This window comes from Phaseolus vulgaris, chromosome 5, assembly GCF_051622355.1.
Source record: "Phaseolus vulgaris cultivar YP4 chromosome 5, ASM5162235v1, whole genome shotgun sequence".
NCBI classification, from domain to species: Eukaryota; Viridiplantae; Streptophyta; class Magnoliopsida; order Fabales; family Fabaceae; genus Phaseolus; species Phaseolus vulgaris.
This window is the reverse complement of record NC_143502.1, coordinates 37,842,051-37,862,707: the sequence shown is the minus strand read 5'-3', so window position 1 is coordinate 37,862,707 and position 20,657 is coordinate 37,842,051. Positions and strand designations below refer to the sequence as shown.

The 20,657-nt window shown below is 31.1% G+C and overlaps 1 protein-coding gene across 1 annotated transcript; it reads right to left on the bottom strand.

The window, feature by feature from the left end:
- Window positions 1-16,018: 16,018 nt before the first annotated feature.
- Window positions 16,019-19,764, bottom strand: LOC137835638 (zinc finger protein WIP3). The gene is made up of 2 exons (XM_068644234.2): window positions 18,951-19,764; window positions 16,019-16,839 (listed from the first exon to the last, which is right to left on the bottom strand). Exons 1-2 carry the CDS (start codon window positions 19,431-19,433, stop codon window positions 16,396-16,398), a joined length of 927 nt encoding a protein of 308 aa, XP_068500335.1. The 5' UTR covers window positions 19,434-19,764; the 3' UTR covers window positions 16,019-16,395.
- Between the last annotated feature and the right edge of the window lie 893 nt (window positions 19,765-20,657).

Here is a 20,657-nt window from a genome sequence, read left to right as displayed (position 1 = left end):
AGTCCCGAGACAAACTCAAGATTTTTATTTTCCTTTTTCTTGAATACTTAATAAGTTGAAATATTGTTTTCACTTTACCACGACCCAACAACTCAATATTGTACTACTTATGTGTAATGTGTTATATTAGTACACATTATCATTATAAGAAAAAAAAAATAATGACAGCTGATATCTAAACTTTGAATTTGTCAAGTATTTAAGGTATATAAAAGAAATTTATTAACTAGTTAAATAAATAAAAAACTAATACATTAGAAACTCAAGTTTCTTTTAACTATCACACTATGTATTTTCATTTAAAATATTTTAAATATACAATGATAAATTTTAAATTAATCAAAAACTAAATCTATAACTATTTATATTCATTTTCTTAATAATTTTTTTTTATATTAAACTCATTTAAATAGATTCTTTTATGTATTTTACAAGATGGTGAAATTTTGAGAACCATCAAACAAAAAACACTGATTTAAAAATTTAAAATAATAATATTTTATCATATTTGTTTCACCTTTTTAACTTAAAATCCTAATATAAATTATTATATTATTAAAATGAGTTGTAAAAGTATTATTTTCTATGCTATATTCATTAATAGGAAAAATATTTTTTGAGATCCTTTCTTTTGAAAAAAACAACTATATTATAATTGCTTTTAATCATAAAATATTAAAATAAGATATGTAATTAAAACATAAACTATATATACAAGAAAAAAATAATAAAAGTAGTTGTGAAGGGTGTAAAAAATTTGATGGTCTCATCAATTAGTTTAACAATAATTTTTTTTTAAAAAAATCTAATTTAACTTATACATTAACTATTCTTTCAACTTTAAACTAAATGCTTTTAGTTAAAAAATGAGCTTTTCTTTTTCTTAAACTTTCAATCAACTTTAAACTAGTTACAAGTTAATTCTTTTATATATACTTGATTCATCTGTTTTGTACTTGCAAAGAATTGATGTATTTGGTGTTGTGTCTATGATGGAAAGGCAGTGAAATAAATGATAGTAATATTTTGTTGAAAACATAAAGTGTTTATAGACACTTCCCAGTCTCAAAACACCAACTCTTGGCTTATGAGAAACTAAGAAAGTATAGTAGTTTTTACTCATATCAACATGATGAAGCTTCAAGCTCACAACACCCACAACACAATCATAATAATTTCTTGCATATACTAATCTCCTATATATGCTTAGGTTGCTTATATTGTTTTGCTTCAACTGCATTACTTACTCTTTTGTTTCATTCTTTCTGTCTTTTATTGGACTAATCAAGTCATTAAGAGGATAATCTAGCCTAGTCTAATTTTGGAATAATAATAAACTTATTTCATTTTTCTTGCTCTTAAAATTATTACATGTTTCTATATTGTTTCGACCAAGTTCAAGAGATAACATTATTAATATCAATCACCGTATTTGAAATATCGTCTGCTTTCGAGGAAGAAGTTGATCTGTTACGATTTTGTCTTTAAACATTAACAAATTAATAAGGTTTTTTTAACTTAAGTTTCAAAGATTTATCGTAAAATTTTACTAAAATATTTTTTTTCTTTTCAAATCTTAATAAATAGATAAATTTTTTTTATAAATAAATAATTAAAGATTATATAATTTCAATATATTTTATTATTATTATTATTATTTCATTATTTTTCCCTGTTTCTCTTTCTCTTTCTCTAAACTCCTAACCCTCACTGTAAATAATATGTATATAATATAGTGACATTTTGTAAATAACACTAAGTAAATATATAGTATTATTTTTGAAGTGTTATTAAAATATTTTTTCTTTTAATTAAAAAATAAATAAATTAGAAACGAGAAAATACAATTTGTCTGTACCTTTTAAGATTATATCTGAATTGCAATTGAAAACTCTCGTGATTATGTACCAAACCGAATAGTGGGCGAAAGAGAGAAAGGAAATCGAATATTCATCTTTCCTCTGTTCTTCTTCTATTTTCACGCACTGGTTTTCTTCAAGGATTGACTCAGTAATTGGTATCCGTGGAGGAAGCCATTGTTGCTCTATCCACATTCTCACTCGAGGTACTCTCTTCACCTACAACAACTCTCGCACCTCAATTTCTTTCTCTGTCAGCAAATCTCCGAACAACAATAGAAGGTTATCGATTAGGTTTCGTTTTTGTGAAATTGTAAAACCTATCTGGATTCCGTGCGCAGAAGTTGCTGGTGGAGGCGGTGACTTAATTTTGTTCCTTTTATTCGATTTCAAGAGTGATATGATGGAATAAAATCAAAATTATTTGGATTTTTTTTTTGTATAGAAACGGAATAAATATTTCATTCCATTTTTTTTTTAAAAGAGAACAAATGAGTTACCATTTTTTAATTATTTTCTAGGAACTCAATGATTAAAGTATAATTTATAATAATAAATTACCATTTTATAATTTTAAGTATATTTTCTGTAAGACTGAGAGTTCGTGTGGAGACAACATATTATGGTGGTTCAACAACAGTCCGATAGCGTGTGATATGATAAAGTCCGATAGCGTGTGATATGATAAAGTTTATAAACACTCGTTAGGATAAATTTGAAATGATTCTGATAACATATTAAAAAATAAATTTTAAGTATAACTCAACCTCATAAAACCAACTTAAAGAAGAACCTATTTTATAAGAAGAAATTGAATTATAAGAAGAAGTTGAATTATGTGGTGTAGGATTTTCAAACTTTGATTTCCACGAGCCATCTACTATATATAATATATAAATTTCACAATGTGAGAATTATTGTAAGAAGAAGTTATAAAATAACATATGGTTACTCCATCTTCCAAATTTTCAATTCAACTTTGAATTGAACCAGAGTCTTTGATAAATAAAATTCAAATTTTAAAAATAATAAATTAATAATTATTATATTAATTAAATTAAATACTATTTTAGAAATTAAAAAAATTATTAATATATAACATAAATTATTTAAATACTAATATTTTTTTTTTAGTTTCTAAAATAATATTTAGTTTAGTTAATATAATAATTAATTTTTTTTTAAATTGATTTTTACTTAATAATTTCCTTGAAAAATATCTCTTATTACCTATTTAAATTTGTTCATAAACATGAATGAATGATAAACTTTCTGTGATAGAACTGTTCTTAATATTATACATTTTCTCAACACCTTTAGAGTATATATACGGTTAAAAACTAAATGATAATCGATAAATTAGTTTTTAAGTGATAAACTAATGAATTCCTAATTTACAACTTCTAAACTAATAAGTTGATTTATTGATTTAAAAGTGTTTCTTAGAACTATCTCATAAGGTAGTTGATAAATATAAAATAATATAAAAAGATATAATTGTATATAAATTTCATTATATGAATAAAATTTGTTGTTTTTAAATAAGTATGTATTATGTAATTATAGTTTTAGAATTTACAGTGGTATATAATTATACGTTGTGTAGAGGCCTAGGTCTCTAATTTGAAGTGGTTGTAATTAGGAGTTTGGGAGGTTGAGGTTGTACGTGTGTGTAGGCAGAAGGTTTAGATGGTTTAGATAGTATATGGAGTTGGACGTACAATTGCTGATGTGTAGGTAATCTCTTGGTTGTTCAAGTCTCATTCTTTAAGTGTTGATGCTCGGTCGGTCGGGATTATCTGCAAAAGGTACTCTGACGCTAAAGTAATTACTCTAGTTTAAGAGTGTATTTTGGTAAATGGAAAAACGTACCTTACTCCTCCAGAGAGAGTTCTATTTATAACATTGGTTTATGGGTCCTTGCTTTGATGGACCGAACATCAATTATTAACTGACATACATCATGGTCCCTTATTATTAGAGATGTGTATTTTTCAGATAATCAGTTTTAGCTGGCGTGTTGGAGATATTTCCCATATATTTTAGGATACGAATGGACTCATTCAAAGTCATCATAATTGTTGTTGCTTGTTATTTATTGTATACCTTAATGTGCTATTTGACTCGGATGGTCGGACACCGAAGTCAAAGTTGACTTGTCCAGTACCGACTAGTACAAATATATTATATAATTATAGTTTTGGAATATTTTAGAAAGTAATTAAATTTTTCTTAAATTTTAATTACTACTTTTATTTATTTTTTAAAAGTTGTATATGTTTTTTTTTTATATATTTGAGCAAGTAATTTTCTTCCAACTATTTTATCTAATGAGTATTAATTAAATTTAAGTGTTTTAGATATTTATTTATTTTTATTTATCAATTTAAATTACTATTATATTGAATTTATTTTTTACATAGGGTAACATAATTATGTAATGAAATATTAATTAATTTAATTTATAATATATTTTTTAATTTTAAATAAATAAAAATTAAAAAGTAACCTATCATAAACTAAAATAGTGTAATTAAACTATATATTTGCTTATATGTTCTTGTTGGAGTATTTTATTTTTTATCAGTAAGAAAAAAAATATGAATCATTTCAGGAGTGGTCTAACCCTTACAAATCAAAAAAAACATCCAAATCCTCCACCTAAATTTTTTGAATCCCTGAAAGCTTGCAAAAGACTAGCTACTAAGATCCAACAAAAACCAAGCCAACAACTCAGCAGCTAAAAACTACTCTGAAACAAGCTACCACCTCAATCACAACCTTCTGACTAAATTTATAAGGAATGCAAGCCGCAGTTCTCAAACAATAAAAACCACTCTTTCCACAAGGGCAGAAAAACGAAATCACAAAACAAAAATGGGCATGCTGAACCTAAACCCTCAAGAAGAAACTCAATACTCTTTCTTCTCACGAAGCACACCAGCACCATATTGAATATCCATTTTCCATACATGGCCATATTGAATAACCTTATATCAATGATACCAAGTCCACCAGCTTCATGATGTCCAAGCAATCTTCCTCCCTTCTGACCCTCACCCCCATAGAAAATTCATCTATAATTTTACTATCTCCTTCATCACCATAGATGGAACCTTGTACAAAGATACATAAAACAACGAGATAGACGAAAGTACAAACTTAATCAGACAAATCCTCCCTGCCATCGATACAAATCTACCTTTCCATCTACCCAGTCTATTCTTTATTCTTTCTACCACTTCATCCCAAAATGCACCTCTCTTGTGACACCGACCTCTAACATCCCTAAGTATTTAAATGGAGTTTTCATCATATCGCAATTAAGAATTTTCGCAAAACGTTGAATCATAATCTGATCAACTCCCACCCCATCAATTCTACTCTTCAAGAAATTCACCTTAAGATCGGAGGCTAATTTGAAGAATTCATAATAACCTTTATGTTAAACACACTTTTAGTATTAGCTTCACAAAAGAATAAAGTATCATTTGTGTACTGTAGCATATTTACCTTAACCTTTTTAACCCCAATCTCCAAACTACTGCCAATTTTTTCTCAATTGGTTTCCTTTACACACCTGCTAAACCTTCTGCCGCCATAAGAAACAAAAATGACGCTAAAGGATCACCTTGTCTCAATCCCCTATTTGGGATAAATTCCTTAGTTAGACTCCCATTTACTAGAACTGACATCGAATCTGATTCCAAACAAGATTTTATCCATGTAATCCACTTTTTATAGAATCCTAACTTTCTTAACATATAATAGATAAGCTCCCAACTTACTCAACCATAAGCCTTCTCGTAATCTACCTTAAAAGAATATAGATTTTCTTCTTCCTCTTAACCTCCTTTAATACCTCATTGGCCACAAAAACACTATCCATTAACCCCTTTCCTTATAGAAATGCTGACTGTCTAGGGTAAATAACTTTACTTATCACCTTTTTCAACCTTAGTAATAGGATCTTTGATACTATTTTATATAAGCACCCAACCAACGAAATAATTCTAAATTCACTAAGTTGTTAAGGATTGTCTACCTTGGGTATCAAACATCTGAACGAGGAATTTGACCCCCTGGACCTCTCACTACAAAAAATCGTGTATAAAGTGGCGGTTTTAATATGACGGTTATTAATAATTGGTACAAGTATTCGTATAAAACGATATCTTAATAACCGCCACAATTATCTTTCAGAATGTGTCATTTTGTACTGTCATAATTCTCCTTCGAAGTGTTTTCCTTCCCTCCACACCATTCCTTATTATTCCCATTTTTTTTTTGAAAAATATACTTAACTTCAGAAGCGTGACTCTTCCCCCTCTCTCTGCAAACTCTTCATAAACCATATCTTCACGAACGAAACCCTTGTTGGGTTTAATAGTGCCAAAGTTCAAGAGGGGGGGTGAATTGACCTTTTAAAACTTTCTCGCAGAAACAGTGTTTAACACAGTTTTACAGAAAATAAATCGATTTATGTTAAAATGAACAGATTTATTTCAGCACTGTTTTTGTTTGAAAAGTTTTTAATTCAGCAAGGTTAATCACAAGATTATGCAGTGAGAATTTCCAGATGCACACACACAGATATCAGATTTGAAAAACAGTGAAACACAAAACAGCAAACTTCAATTTCAAGCAAGTGATTAAGGTTCAATTGATAGTATGCTAATTAATTGAGTGACCTTAGCAAACAACCTGTTCTAGTGGCTTTTAACAGACTATGAGTGTTCTTCTTGATGTAAAGCAATTTTCCAGAAATTAAGAACAATAATCACAGAACAGCAAGCTTCAACTTTAAGCAATTTGTTTAAGGTTCAATTGATAGCATTGACAGTTTCTTAAGCAGCCTATCACAGTCAGTCTGTTCAAATGGTTTTTAGCAGATTGTATACGTTCTTATCAGATTCAAACACCTTTTTCAGAAATCAAGAACAGTATGCACAGTGCCCAGAAAGAACAGATTTATTTTCAATTGAACAGATTTATTTCTTTGCTGTTATCAATTATGCAGAAACGAAATTGCAGAGAGAGAGAGAATGAACACAAGCAATTATACTGGTTCACTCAACCTGAGCTACATCCAGTCTTCACCAACAACAGGTGGAAATCACTAACACACAGTACAATCAAGTACAATTCCCACTGTTCTTGAAACCTACAAGAACTTAGGTACTCTTGCTGAAAAAAACCTATTTCAGCATACACACACCCACTCTTCAAGAACACCTATCAAGAAGAGTGTTCAACCAAACTATTACAAGAAAGAGATGTGAAACGACTACACCTGATTGAGGATACACAGATCTGCCTTAAACCAGTAGGCAAGATTGCTAGAACAGTAGCTGCACCTCACACCAAGCTTTTGGAACCAAACCAAGAACAAGCACTTTGTGATTTTTGAAATCTTTGAAGAACAAATGCTAATCCTTGAAAACACTTAACTCTCTGCTGTCAAAACTTGTTTTTTGCAAATGTATGAATTGTTTGAATCGTTGTTAAACTCAGAAAACAAGTTTGCATTTTATAGAAAGCCAGCTTATAACAGAATTTTGAAAAACAGTTAAAGCTGTTATAAAATGAACAGATTGAAAATAAAATGAACAGATTTATTTTCAAAGGCAGTTAGAGAATCTGTTAAGTGAGGAGACTTAGTCAACCATTCTGGTGCTGAGATAAAACTGAAAAACGTTTAAGCTTGACATGGCACCAGAGGCAAAAAGAATCTATTCATTTACAGATGAACAGATTTATTTTTCAAAACGAAAACAGAGAAAGTTTAACTATTTGAAACTCAGTCGTTTTGAAAAGAAGAAGACTTAGTCAAAATACCTGATGCACAAAATCTAATTTTTACAAGACTTTAGCCAGGGCATCAGTGAAAAAATGAATATGTTTATTTAGAAAAGAACAGATTTATTTTTATGCAGTAAACGTGTTTTTGTGTAAAACATGTGAAAAACAGTTTAAGAAAACTTATGCTTGTTCTTATCACATGGCCAGTGGTTATGAGGTGAGTTATTCAGCAAAAAGCTACTCTTAGACAACCTCTAAGCACTAACTAAGACATACTTAAAGCAAAGCAAAAATACATGAAAAGTACATACAAGTCTTCATCAAACACTACATATAAGTCTTCATCAAACACAATCTTGAAGGGGGCAGCAACCATCTTCAACAACCCTTCCTTTCACTCTCTTCACAAAACACTCCTCCCTTCACTCACTCTTCCCTTCACTGTCTTCTCACTCTCGCGCACCCTAAACCTAATCTTCATTCTCGCGCCTTTCACTGTCCGCCATCGTCGCCTCCTTGCAAGGGTTTCAAACTTCTGTCCGCCATCGTTTGTTCATGTTTGTGCTCTATAACCTTGTCTTCGAAATCTATTGTTCGACTGCCTTTGTCGTGTGTTGGTTCTTAATTTATGAAATCTATTGTGAACAAATTTTGAGTACGAATTTGCTGCAGAGAATAGAGATGTCCTTTAAATTTAATTTGCGGTTGTGTTAAATTTAATTTTCCTTTATTCTTGTATTACCTACTTGTCCGCAAACTCATTCACTGTTGTAAGTATATCCTCCTTAATGAAATCTCAACTATATTTAATGAATCTGAAATTAAAACCATATGATCTAGGGCTCTTTTAAACTATCACAACACCATACTACTTTCTTTACTTCCTCTTTTGAAATATCTCCTACCAACATAACATTATCTTCTCTAGATATGAAGTTGAAACTTGCAATGTCCAATCTAACCTAAAGCTAAGGGTGGTCATGGATTGGATTTTGGAATATCCAATCCAAATCCAATCCAAATCTAAATATGTGGATTGGATTTTAAATCCAAATCCATATTTTTTTTATGAAAGTAATTTGGAATCCAAATTCAAATATTTGGATTGGATTCTAAATCCAAATCCTTATTTTTTATAAAACCAATTTGGATTTTTATAAAACCAAATCCAATCCAAATCAAATCCAAATCCATATTTTTATAAAACAAATTAATTGGATTTTAAATCTAAATTTATATTTTCTAAATAACTAACATAATATTAATATAATAATAAATTAATTGGATTTTAATTAAATCTATATTTTAAAAAAAAACTAACATAATATTAATATAATAATATGTAAAAAAAATAATATTATATAATAAAATAATAATTTAATAATACCAAAAATTATAACGACTATTTTTGAAAAGTTTGAAACTAGTTAATTTTGTTCATATCATTCTAAAACCAATCCTGCAAGAAGAAAAATTTATGTGGTCAAATAACATATTGAAATCCAATTCTTGAAGCTAACCTTGTCAACAAATAAGAACAAAAAGAATAAAAACCAACAAAGAAATCAATAACAAAATCAAATCAGATAATTCTGTCACCTAATCATTCACAACATAATTTTCATTAAGACTACAAACCAGACCACGATCACAGATCTCACATGTTTAACAAGCAACTAATCAAATGAACCCTTCCAAGCAGCAAAATACATGCCAAAACCCACCAATGATGGATATCTGAACAGGACAATGGTTGTGAAAAGGCAGAGGATTTGGTTTGGCTGAAGAGGGAGTGAAGGAGAGGTTAGTTCCTGTTGAGGCAGATTCATCAGGTGCTTGGAATGGTTGATTCACTGCCTCCATTCATTGGCAAGGTCAAATCCAAATTAGGAACCATAACTTCAGGAACTGAAACCATAATAATTATAATTAATTCCTTAAAAAAGAACAACAACAAACAAATTCAATACTTGCTATCTTTGTGCATTGCTTGTAGAATATGAATCAACCAAGTAAAATTCTACAGTACAACCCTTCATTTGAGATGTCAAAATGAACTAAAATATATGTTCAAAAGAAATAAACTAAAACTAGACTGCAAAAGGCAACTCTGAGGATAATATGTTGCTGCATCCAATGTACTACCAATATGACTAATCTACAACATACATTCAACGCATTTTAAGGACATGTATGTCTTAAAAATTATCTAGGTCAAGAAAATTACATAACCAAGTTGCATCATTTTGCGTTGTTATCTTTCAACTTCAATTTCAGACAACAATGAGTCATTTTGTAGTGTGCCTAATACCTATTGGCATAACTTAATGTGAAGCTTTCCCATTCAATTTACAGTCTATAATTTACATACAACACAACTCTGGACTTTCAAATGCCAAAAAAGAGTGTGCACAAATGCCAACTTGCATAACCAATTTGCACCAATAAATAATAAACAAAAATCAAATGCAAATACAGTAAGGGTTTCCTACCGAAGACCCTTCTCAACAACTACTTAGCTTCAAAGCCTCTCTCCCCAACCCATCTCTGCTCCCCAACCAAAACCCCTATTCCTTTACCAGCATCACCTACAACTAAACCAGACCCACCTCACTTCCATATACCTCACCTCCATTTCTCTTAGTACCAACTTCTCCATTAAGGCAGTTCATGCCCTTTTTATTATAATGTGCAACCAAATAAGTGTTCGAGGAGGACGAACCTGGCTAAGGAGGAGGTGATTGAACACGACGACGGTGGATGGACGAAAAGAAGATGCCGACGGTGATAGGGTGAACTGAAGAGGCGCCGACGGTGATCAGACGAATTGAAGAGGTGACGACGGTGATCAGACGAATTGAAGAGGCGCCGTTGAAGAGGTGACGACGGTGATTAGGGTTGCAGCAAAAAGGGGAATGAAACAGAAGGAAGGGTATCAGAGAGAGAGAGAAAAAAAATTTGGATTGGAAATTTGGATTTTCCAATTTTTAAAATCCGTTTAATCAAAATGGATTTCTGATTTGAAAAATCCATAAAATATGGATTAGAAAAAAAACCAGATTTAGATAAATGGATTTTAAATGGAATAAATCAGGGCAAAATTGGAGCAATTTCATTAAATTGGATTTTTTGCCCACCCCTACCTGAAGCCTTCATCCCCATCAAATCTAGACTCGAAAAAGTCTTTGACCTTGTCCTTAACCACCTCCTTATCATCACACCATTGACCATTCTCTAAAACTCCATTTATCCTATTTCTTGCCCTCCTCCACTTTACTATCGAGTGAAAGAATTTTGTGTTAAGATCCTCTTGTTTCAATAACTTATGGTGGGCTTTCTGTTACATTACAACTTCTTGTTTGAAATTATTCCTACTTTGTTCAGCTAACAAGAACCTTCTCTCCTCCATTCCTTGCTCGTCTAACTCGCTTTCCTCATCTCTTGCATCCAACTCTTGCATTTTCTTTTGTAGTTCTTCCCCTATTTGGTTAACATTGCCAAAGACTTCTTTATTCCAAATTCTTAAATCTAACTTTAATTTGTTCAATTTTTCTTTGAAAACAAACATCCCTTCACCCTCCACCTCGTAGCTAAACCATTTACTTCGTAAGAAATCTTTAAACCTGCCATCACTTTCCATACATCCAGACTCTTAAATGATTTCAGGTCCCAATCCACACACGTGTCTTTTAACACTAAAGCACAAAGATCAGAGATGGATCTATTGATGATAAACTGTTTACTATCCGACCATTCTTCCAACCACTCACTGGAAACCAGAACCGTGTCTATTATACTCTTGACTAACCCATTTGATTTGTACCATGTATATTTTCTACTACCATTGGAATATCCACCAACTCAATTTTTTTTTCTATAAAATCATTAAATCCACTTATTTCTCTGCTATAATTAGTCACTCAGATCAAACTTTTTCTCTCCTCCTGCCTTCTTATTGAATTAAAATCCTCTACTATGCACCATGCCCTATTATTTTGTCTCTTTTTGATCTCACTGATCTGTCCTAGATCATCTTCTTTCCCCTCAATGAGCCATAACTATAAGCATTCACACTGACTCCATTCCCCTTCAATAACAAAATAATTACTACTATTAAATGATATTGACATCTGAAAGTAGTTTCTTCTCCACATCGTAATAATCCCTTCCGCGTTATTGCTAGCACCGTTTTCTACCCAATTGATTTCATTATAGCCCCATAAAAGATAACAACTCTCCCTACTAAGCTCAAAACATTTTGTCTCTTGTATACAAATCTTGTCTACCTGTTCTTTACAAATTAAATCTCTTAAATATTTTCTTTTAATGCTTCCTCCTAACCCCCTTATATTCATGCTAATTATTTTCATCATCAGAAACACTGCTCTCCATCCTATTATACCTCAACTTACTACTATCCCTGTTTTCCATAGATTGTAATATGCTTATAAGAATATCATCCTCACTTGTGTATGAAAAACCTAGATCCTTGCCAATATTCCATATTCTAATAGCTTCAGGATTATCATTTTTCAACCAAAACAACCTATTACAATTTTTAATAAGATTTGCTACAAGAAAAGGACTCCTTGCCTAGTGCTGACAAAATAGTTCTATCTAAAATTGTCTCTAATGATTTGACCTTGCAAAATTGTTCTGAATCCCTTTTAGATTTAGAGAATGTAGTGATAGGACCAATTGTACAACCCAAGTTGAGTTGGCTTTGGACAACAATGTTGCATCTCATGGTCTAATAAATGTTGCTCTAGATGTTACTGATAAGTGCCAATGTGTAGTTTTTATGATTGAGAAAATTGAACACTTTGGAACTTAATTGTTGCTTTATGTTAGAAAATTACCCTAATATGAGAATTATTGAATCCGATTATATATTTTGAATCAAGAAACAAATGAAGAAATTTAATCTCAATTTTTGTGTAAATTGCAGATGAATATGAAGCATTGAAAGAAAGAAAACAAAAACTTAATTGGATCACAAGAAGATTTAGCTCAAGCTAGAAGATTTAGCTCAAACTAAAATTGTCCAGATTTGATTAAAGGTGCAGTACTAATCTAGCTCAGGCTAGAATTGCTAGCTCAAGCTAAAAATTCACCGAAAGATCTAGCTTAAGCTAAATTGGCTCGTTTGAGCTAAAGTTCATTATATAAATTTTGAAACACAACTAAAATAGAAGCGATGGAAAAAGATTAGATTTTTATAGAGAGAGATTAGTGAGAGAAGAAAAGGAGAACTCTATTCTAAGAGAAGAACTTGCTCAGATCAACCCTTCTTATGCAATCCAGATCAAGAATGAAGAATAGAGGAGCTGTCATGAGTGGCTAAGTGCTTTCTAACTTGGGATTGAATGTAATCTACTATGTTCAAATGTATTCTTGGTGATATATATATTGCTTATTGCTGATTTTATCTGATCAATGGAGTCTTGATTTTGATCCTTAAATTTAACTGGAAAGTACTTTTAAGGATATGAAATTGACAAAAATACTTGATAACTTGTAATGCTAGGAATAAATTTCAGGTTATTGATTGCATCATAATTCTGTTCCTAAAGCTGGATGATTTGTTAAATATCTGAGGAATCAATGTTTGAGAAATTATCTAATGAATTTTATCTGTGAGGAATCAAGGTGAATGACTTTAAATTAAGCATCAAGAATAAGTAGTTCTGAGTATTATATATTGTATTATTAAAAAATACAGATGATTGAGATAAACACAATTCAATCCCAAGTATCTTTCTATATATTTGATAAGTTACTTTTGTTTTTGGTTGAATCAAACCCTAAACCTTTGAGTTGTGAAATCTTTAATTTGGTTATGAACAAGTTCTTAAAATTATTTTCTACATTTGATGAGTTTTATAACAGAACTTCTTAATTAGAATTGTTCCCTGTGGGTTCGACATTCGTATTATATTACAGTTGATTTTGTTTACTTGTCGAGAAAAGTCAACAGTTACTCTGGTGTTTGATGTTGTCGCCCAAAAGTCTTCTCTTTTGACTATTGTGCCTGATGCAGGTGTTGCTGTGTAGTCTAATGTTGTCCTCTCTTCAGGTGTTGCTTTTTTCCTGAAAGAATGTGAAATTGTTGTTAAGTATTTGGATGGTGAGGCTGATATGGGACAACCTCCTAGTGATAATGGAGATGATGTTGTTAAAACTATCAGAAGGCCTGAATAGAAAAGGTTTTAAGGTGTCTGCTGATAAGAAATGAGAGTCCTTACTTCTTTTATATCTTTATCTATAGGTGTTGTTTTTGTTCTTTTGTTTGCTTCATAGTTTTTCTTTGGGATTCTTTCTTAAAAGGTATTAAAAATTTATGTTCTGATTGGTCTAGATTTGTAATTTTTTTTTATGTGTGAATTTTGACATAGTCTCCTATACTTGTTTGTTCTTTTTTTTTTAATAATACTTTTTCATGTAATGACATAATGTTTAACCTGAAGCTTTATTCGAAAATAAATAAATAAATAAATAAATATATACATATATATTCAATATCTTTAAAATAATTAAAGATAATAAGAAAAATAAATGAATAAAGTTATAAGCTATAAGTTAATTCAAGTAAGTTATATATAATATACAAGCTAAAAGTTTATACAATATAAGTTATTTTGAAATAACATTTTTTACTGAAACTAGTATACAAGAGTTATTAATCGTACCAATAAAACTCATATTCTTATGAAAACTGATTCAGGAAATGGAAATGAATGAATCAATGGTAAAGACTATTATAAGTGAGTAATAGATCTGATGCAGGGGATGGCCTTTATGCAGACGTTGCAATTCAGTCTCTAGAATCCTGCTGATCTTTTCTATGTGTCTTTTGCAGTTCTTTTTCTGGAATTTTGCAGATCCTTTCAATGTTTCTCAGCTGTTGGTTTTGAGGTAGATGAGGGGCAGGAAAATGCAATCAATGTATTGTAGTTTTTGCAGGATGCACTGTACTTCTATGCTGCATAATTATGCAGTAAAATTAGTCATTTATAAGTTTTGGTTTTGTTAGAAAAATGGTTAGGAATTTATAAAAAGGGTGAGACACTAGTGAAATTTTTCCTTTAATTAATTAATTAATTGTTGATAAAAAGAAAAAGAGTGAATAATAGATCTGGTTTAGTTGGTTTAAAATAAAAATTGAAAATTATAAAAAACGAAAGTTGGATAAAACTGGGATGGATTGCATGAATATTACTCTTATCTGATGTAGTGTTGGGTGGGAGGGTGTGGCAGTGCAGACTCAGAGAGTAGCACTTTTGAGTGTGAAAGCGAACTGCTAGTTTGGCTAAATTGTTGCAGTTAAAGATGGTGTCTCTTCTTTCTACCTCCAACGTTTTACCCGACAAAGCATGGTGGAGGTCCCTTATCTTCAAAAGAACCAAACACAACCTCCCATTTTCCCTACCACTTTTTCCTTTGCTCATTCCTACATCAAAAGAATCCAAATCCCAAACCCTTTTATAAATTTACTCTCTTTCTTCCTCACTACACGTACTAAGGATCATATTTTTTTTATTAGAAAAAAAAAAATACTTTAACAACCACACCATTGCGTAATTAAACACCATATTTTGATTTTGGATGCTTTTTCTTAGCAGATCATCTAAGTATGCCACCAAAGGAATCAAGCTCACTACATCCAATTTTATATTCAGCAATTGATGTGGAGCTTCTAGCTACTTGATATTGACTAGGATTAATTTGGTGAGCCCAAAATATATAGGCTCTCTCAATGACAAAGAATTTATGGGAAAAGATACGACAAAAAGATAAAGAAAATCTAGGTGTATACTTGGTATCTGAGTATCTGATCACACCGTTTTCACATTGCTGATGAGCCATCTTAATTATTCACTGTACAGTCAATTATTCATCTCATTGGTGTACAAAAATTTCACCTCAACAATTAAATTGATAAGCTTTTTCGTGTCTTCTTTTTTTATTTTCTGTCCAGAAAATTTTATAAGGGTAAGTGACAGATTTATATATGTGCAGTTTTCGTTGTTCCTCACACATAATCGTGAAAAGTAGCAAGGATTGTGAAAATCCTTTACAGATGAGGACGGTGATACCTTTTGCTTAATAATTATAAATAATTTTGAATCCTCTTTTCCGGTTCGTGAATTTCTGAATGTGAAGAACACCACAAGTAAACTCAACCCAAAATTATTGTTGTATTGAATATGATGTAATTATATATATATATATATATATATATGTATGTGTGTTATCAAACTACTGTTAAAGATTTCTCCATTGAAAAGATATAAAAACTTCAAGATGATGTAACACCTGTTTCTGCAGCTATCAGAAAAAATCATACGCTTCATCACTTGAGGAACCATAATCTTATTAATTAACCACAAAGCAAACTGGTGCACACCTATCACACCCTGCAAGTGCTCGGTAGCAAACCGCTCCCTAATTCCCTCAGTAATTGTCGAGAATTTTTTGCTACTGAGCACAAGGGCATGCAGCAGTAACATCTGCTACACTTAGTACTACTACTCTTTAATAAATAAACCTATTTATACAGAAATTGTCTAACTTATTTCAAGTGAAAATGAACTTAAACCATCTTCTCTTGTATACTTTAAGATGGTTGGTTACATGTATTAATTGCACCAATCATGAGATTGTTTAGTTCCATTTTTACTTGAGTTAATTTAGACAAAACCTATAAATATATATACATATAGCATGTTACATATCACGTATGAGCAACTTCATCTTCATCAGATCCAGTAACGCATTCCTTCTCATCCTCAACGAAGCCTTCATGAGAAGGATGTGGGGAGTGGCCTTTTCCAAAGGATCTGATATGATCTTTGAGGGACCTTTTGTGCTTAAAATCTGAACCACAAGTGCAATACCACAACTTTCCGCAGTTCTTTTCGTGAGTCCTCCAATCCCCTTTAACTGCAAAGGATTTTGAGCACTTTCGGCACATAAATGGTTTTGCACCATGCTTTCTTTTGTAGTGGGTTTGGAGAGTTCTGAAGTCCTTCAAGGGCTTAGCTCTTGGATGATTGATGTTGTTCTTGCAACCCTGGGCACAACAGTAACATGGTAGCCTTAGCATTGCTGCTGGTTGTGTTCCTTTAAGTGAGTCTGGTCCTTTCCTAAATTCGGATCCATGCCCCCACATATGCATCTGCAAATTGTCAAGGTTCTTGTTAAATTGATCATAATAATCAAAATAATAAATTGAGTAAATGACTGTTAGATACTTCCATATTATGTTTAACAGTATGATTAATCTCCTTAAGATACATGTAAGAGGCTTTTTCAATTTTTAAAAGAGAATTGATTATATATTAACTACATGGCTGGAGTTGTGTCTATTTTAAATAATGAAAAAATGTTATTAGCATGATTTCTTTTTATTAAAAGTAGTCAATTAAATTTTTTGATGAAAATTTTCATTTAATAATGTGAAATATATTTTACACTAATAACATTCTCAAGTTTAAGATATATGGGTGAAAAGAAGAGAGGAAAAAAAAGATAAATATAACAAACCTTGAGACAAGAAAAAAACATTCAAAAAATAAATGAAAGTAGAGTTGGAATAGGAAGTAAATATATAATGAACATTTCTAATCCGTGAAGTATGGTTTTTTTTTTCACACTTCTTTGGTTTAATATTAAGTGTGCTGTAGACTTAAATTGGCATACATTGTGTACTTATTTTTAAATATTTTCATATATCATTAATAAATTCTTTTGTTCACAAAAAATCCGAAACAAATTTTATTAAAAGAGGACAATACTACTTTATACATGAGTTTGTTGAACATATTCATTTGTAATTGATCCCAAAAACTTGCTTCAAATTAGGATCATCAACTTAATCCTTAAATAATGCTTTATTTGGAATCCAAATCAAATGTCCTCTTTGTGAGTGATTAAAAGCAAGCATGTAAATAAAAAAAAACTAAAAATAAAAAAGAAAACATACTTTCTAATCACAGATTTTGCTTTTTAATTTGAAAGATAAAAGAATGGAGAACAAATGATTTCCATCCACTAATATAACCTACCTATGTTGGTCTTTATATGGACAAGCAGTGGCCATGGTCATTAATTAGTTGTTATTAACTCAATTAAAGGCAAAAAAAGGAAAAGATAAGTGATTTTAGTAATCTAATTAATAGTGATACATAATGCCTCTTAAAGATTGGAAGATTGTGTGCCTTCTCTTCCCTATATAAATGTTTTTTTAAAGGCATAGTTATTGTTCAAAAGAATTTGCTATGGTAGATCTTGTGCTACACTGCATGCATGCCTCAAACACCTACGATTAATTAGTTCCTATATGCTGATGAAGTTTCCAACCCAAAAGGACAAACATACACACACGGAAAGAAAAAAAAGAAAAGCATGAAGATATGGAAGTTCAGCTTCCCTTTGAAATCCTATGGTTTAAAAGGAGCCTTTTGCTAAAAGTTGAAGATGGTGGTGGTGGTGGCGGGGCAATAGGCCATAACACAAATTTGTTAAAGTGAAACAAAAAAAAGCAAAAGAAAAAGACAGTCATTAAGAGTCATGTTTATATAGCTATTAAAGTTCATTTAAATGATTGTTTTAGTCTTCATCATCATCATCATGAAAAACACCTAGTTCAGAGGTAGGCTTGGACAGGGAATTCAAATTCTGAGTAGAGATTTTAGTGCAAATTCCCTTAATTTTATCTGGGCACTGATATTTGTCCTCAGTATATAGTTTATAGATGATACTATCAAATTGAAATTGAAATGAAGTGACAAACATACATATTCACATACTAATTACGATATGTTGCTTGAATGATATGATATAGAATTGCTTGCTAACAGTGAAATCATTGTGAAGAAAACTGATACATATATTATTAATTATTGTAAATCTCAAACAGTACAACGTTCCAAAGGAGCTATGCTTTCAGATACAATACAAAAACAAAAGATTCCATTTCCCAACTTACTATGTGTTGAACTGGTGTTAGATTCTATTTTGTTATATATGGTACTTGTATATAGAGACGAAATTGAAGTGTAAACCATGTGATAGGTATGCGTTTGATATGAAAATCATGCAGGATTTTCCTTTCAAGCAGTAATGAGATGCTTAATTGTAAGTTCCCACACAATATTATTTAGGAAGGTACATCCTTGCATAATTGGTAGTTTTAATTAGGTGTTTCTTTAAAAACAAGTTAATTTATGTGGAAATAATAGAAAATCTGTGTGTGTTGTTTACACCAGAAGATGAGAAGCAACTAACCTGCATATTGTTATATCTATTGAAGGTCTTGCTGCATATGGAGCAAGCAAACTGCATCGGTCCTACAAGGATCTGTGCAGGAGTTGGTATCCAAAATCTTCTCTCCTGGTTAAAAGAACAACCCTGGAAGCTTTTCTTCAAGGGCTCTTCTTCCTTTACATGGAAAACCTTCTTCTCATCACTGCCATCATGTTCATCAGGGTCAGGGTCTCCTGTGTGAGGCAATCCAATGTGCAAAGCCACAGTCACCTGTTCCACCTTCTCTTCTTTCACTTCTAAACCATCCCTTTTCACTCCATGGTCTTCCTTGAAGGGCAAAAACTGGATCGTTTCTTGGGAAAGTTGATCATGCTGATGAGACAAGGAAGAAGGTGGTGGTGATATTGAACCTGTTAGAGAAGAAGATGGTTCGAGCCACTCAATAAAAGTCGGGGTCTGAAGACACAGATTCTTGTTTTCTACATTGCACTCTCTAAAACTCATGTTCTTCAGAAGTCCAAGGATCTGTGAAATCCTCTACTCAGAAAAAAAAGCCTATCCAAACTTTATGAAAGAAAGCCTGCACTTATTGATCAATGAAATCAAGCTTTCTTTTCTTTTGCCTTTGAGTGTTTTTTTTTCTCTTCCTTTATTTTTTTCTACCCTTACTTTTTCTCTTTCTCCTCTGTTGGCCTTTGTTTGTTTCTTTTTGGTGAGAGAAAAAGGGAGACTAATTGGTGGGGATAGAAAATGACATGGAAAACAGGAATGGCCAATTTAGTGAAAAGAATCCTGGAACAGTATGAACTCTGAGCTGAACTATGGCAATGTGAAGCGAATGAGTTGATCCTTTTATATTCTCTTTCTAACTTATAATGGAATTTGACCCACATGCCCGCATTTTCTCACACATTAACCTTAAACAAATGATTTCAAATAAGAGGATGAAAACAGATATAGACGCATTAGGTCAATACCTAAACTCAGAAAAAAGTATTAGAAATGACGAACAATGTTACGAGGACCTAGACAGTATGTTATGTAGTGTTTTATAATATATGTGTCATGTAAACCAACAACACCAACAATAGTATGTGCCATGTTGGTTAAGTTTCATACATCAATAATTAAAAACCAATATAATTCACCCTTAATTGTTGGTATTGATCATGACTTCTGCAAGTACCATGATGTTATTTAATCCAAATTATTCCTTCTTAATTATACACTCAATACTCAATAAGTAAGAAATTACTTAAATCTAGGTATTATGTCATTTTTCAAGAGACTAGAACATTAAATTGCTTAAAACACCTATAAAGCACTTACTGTCTGATTTATGATTAGTTGTTTATTTACGAGGTTCCAGGTTTGAAGTAAATTTTCACAATTTTTTTTAAAAAAAACCAGACTTGGTATGTTTAAGCTACATTTTAAATAATCTCAATCAATGAATTTTTTAATATTTATATGCCATAATATTAATTTAAATTGATACTATTTATTTTAAAATAGATTAGTTATTGCTTGGGTCTGATCAGTATGAGATGGATTAAAGAGATTTGGACTAGAGTACTTATGCATGCATGTGTATGTTTGTGTTCAGGATCATCAAATCTAAGCATATGTCCCTTTCTATAGGATTATTTTTCTAGAATGGATATATGTTATAACATATTATTGTTAATTTAAATTCTCTTTAAAGTCATTAGCTAAAAGGAATTAGAT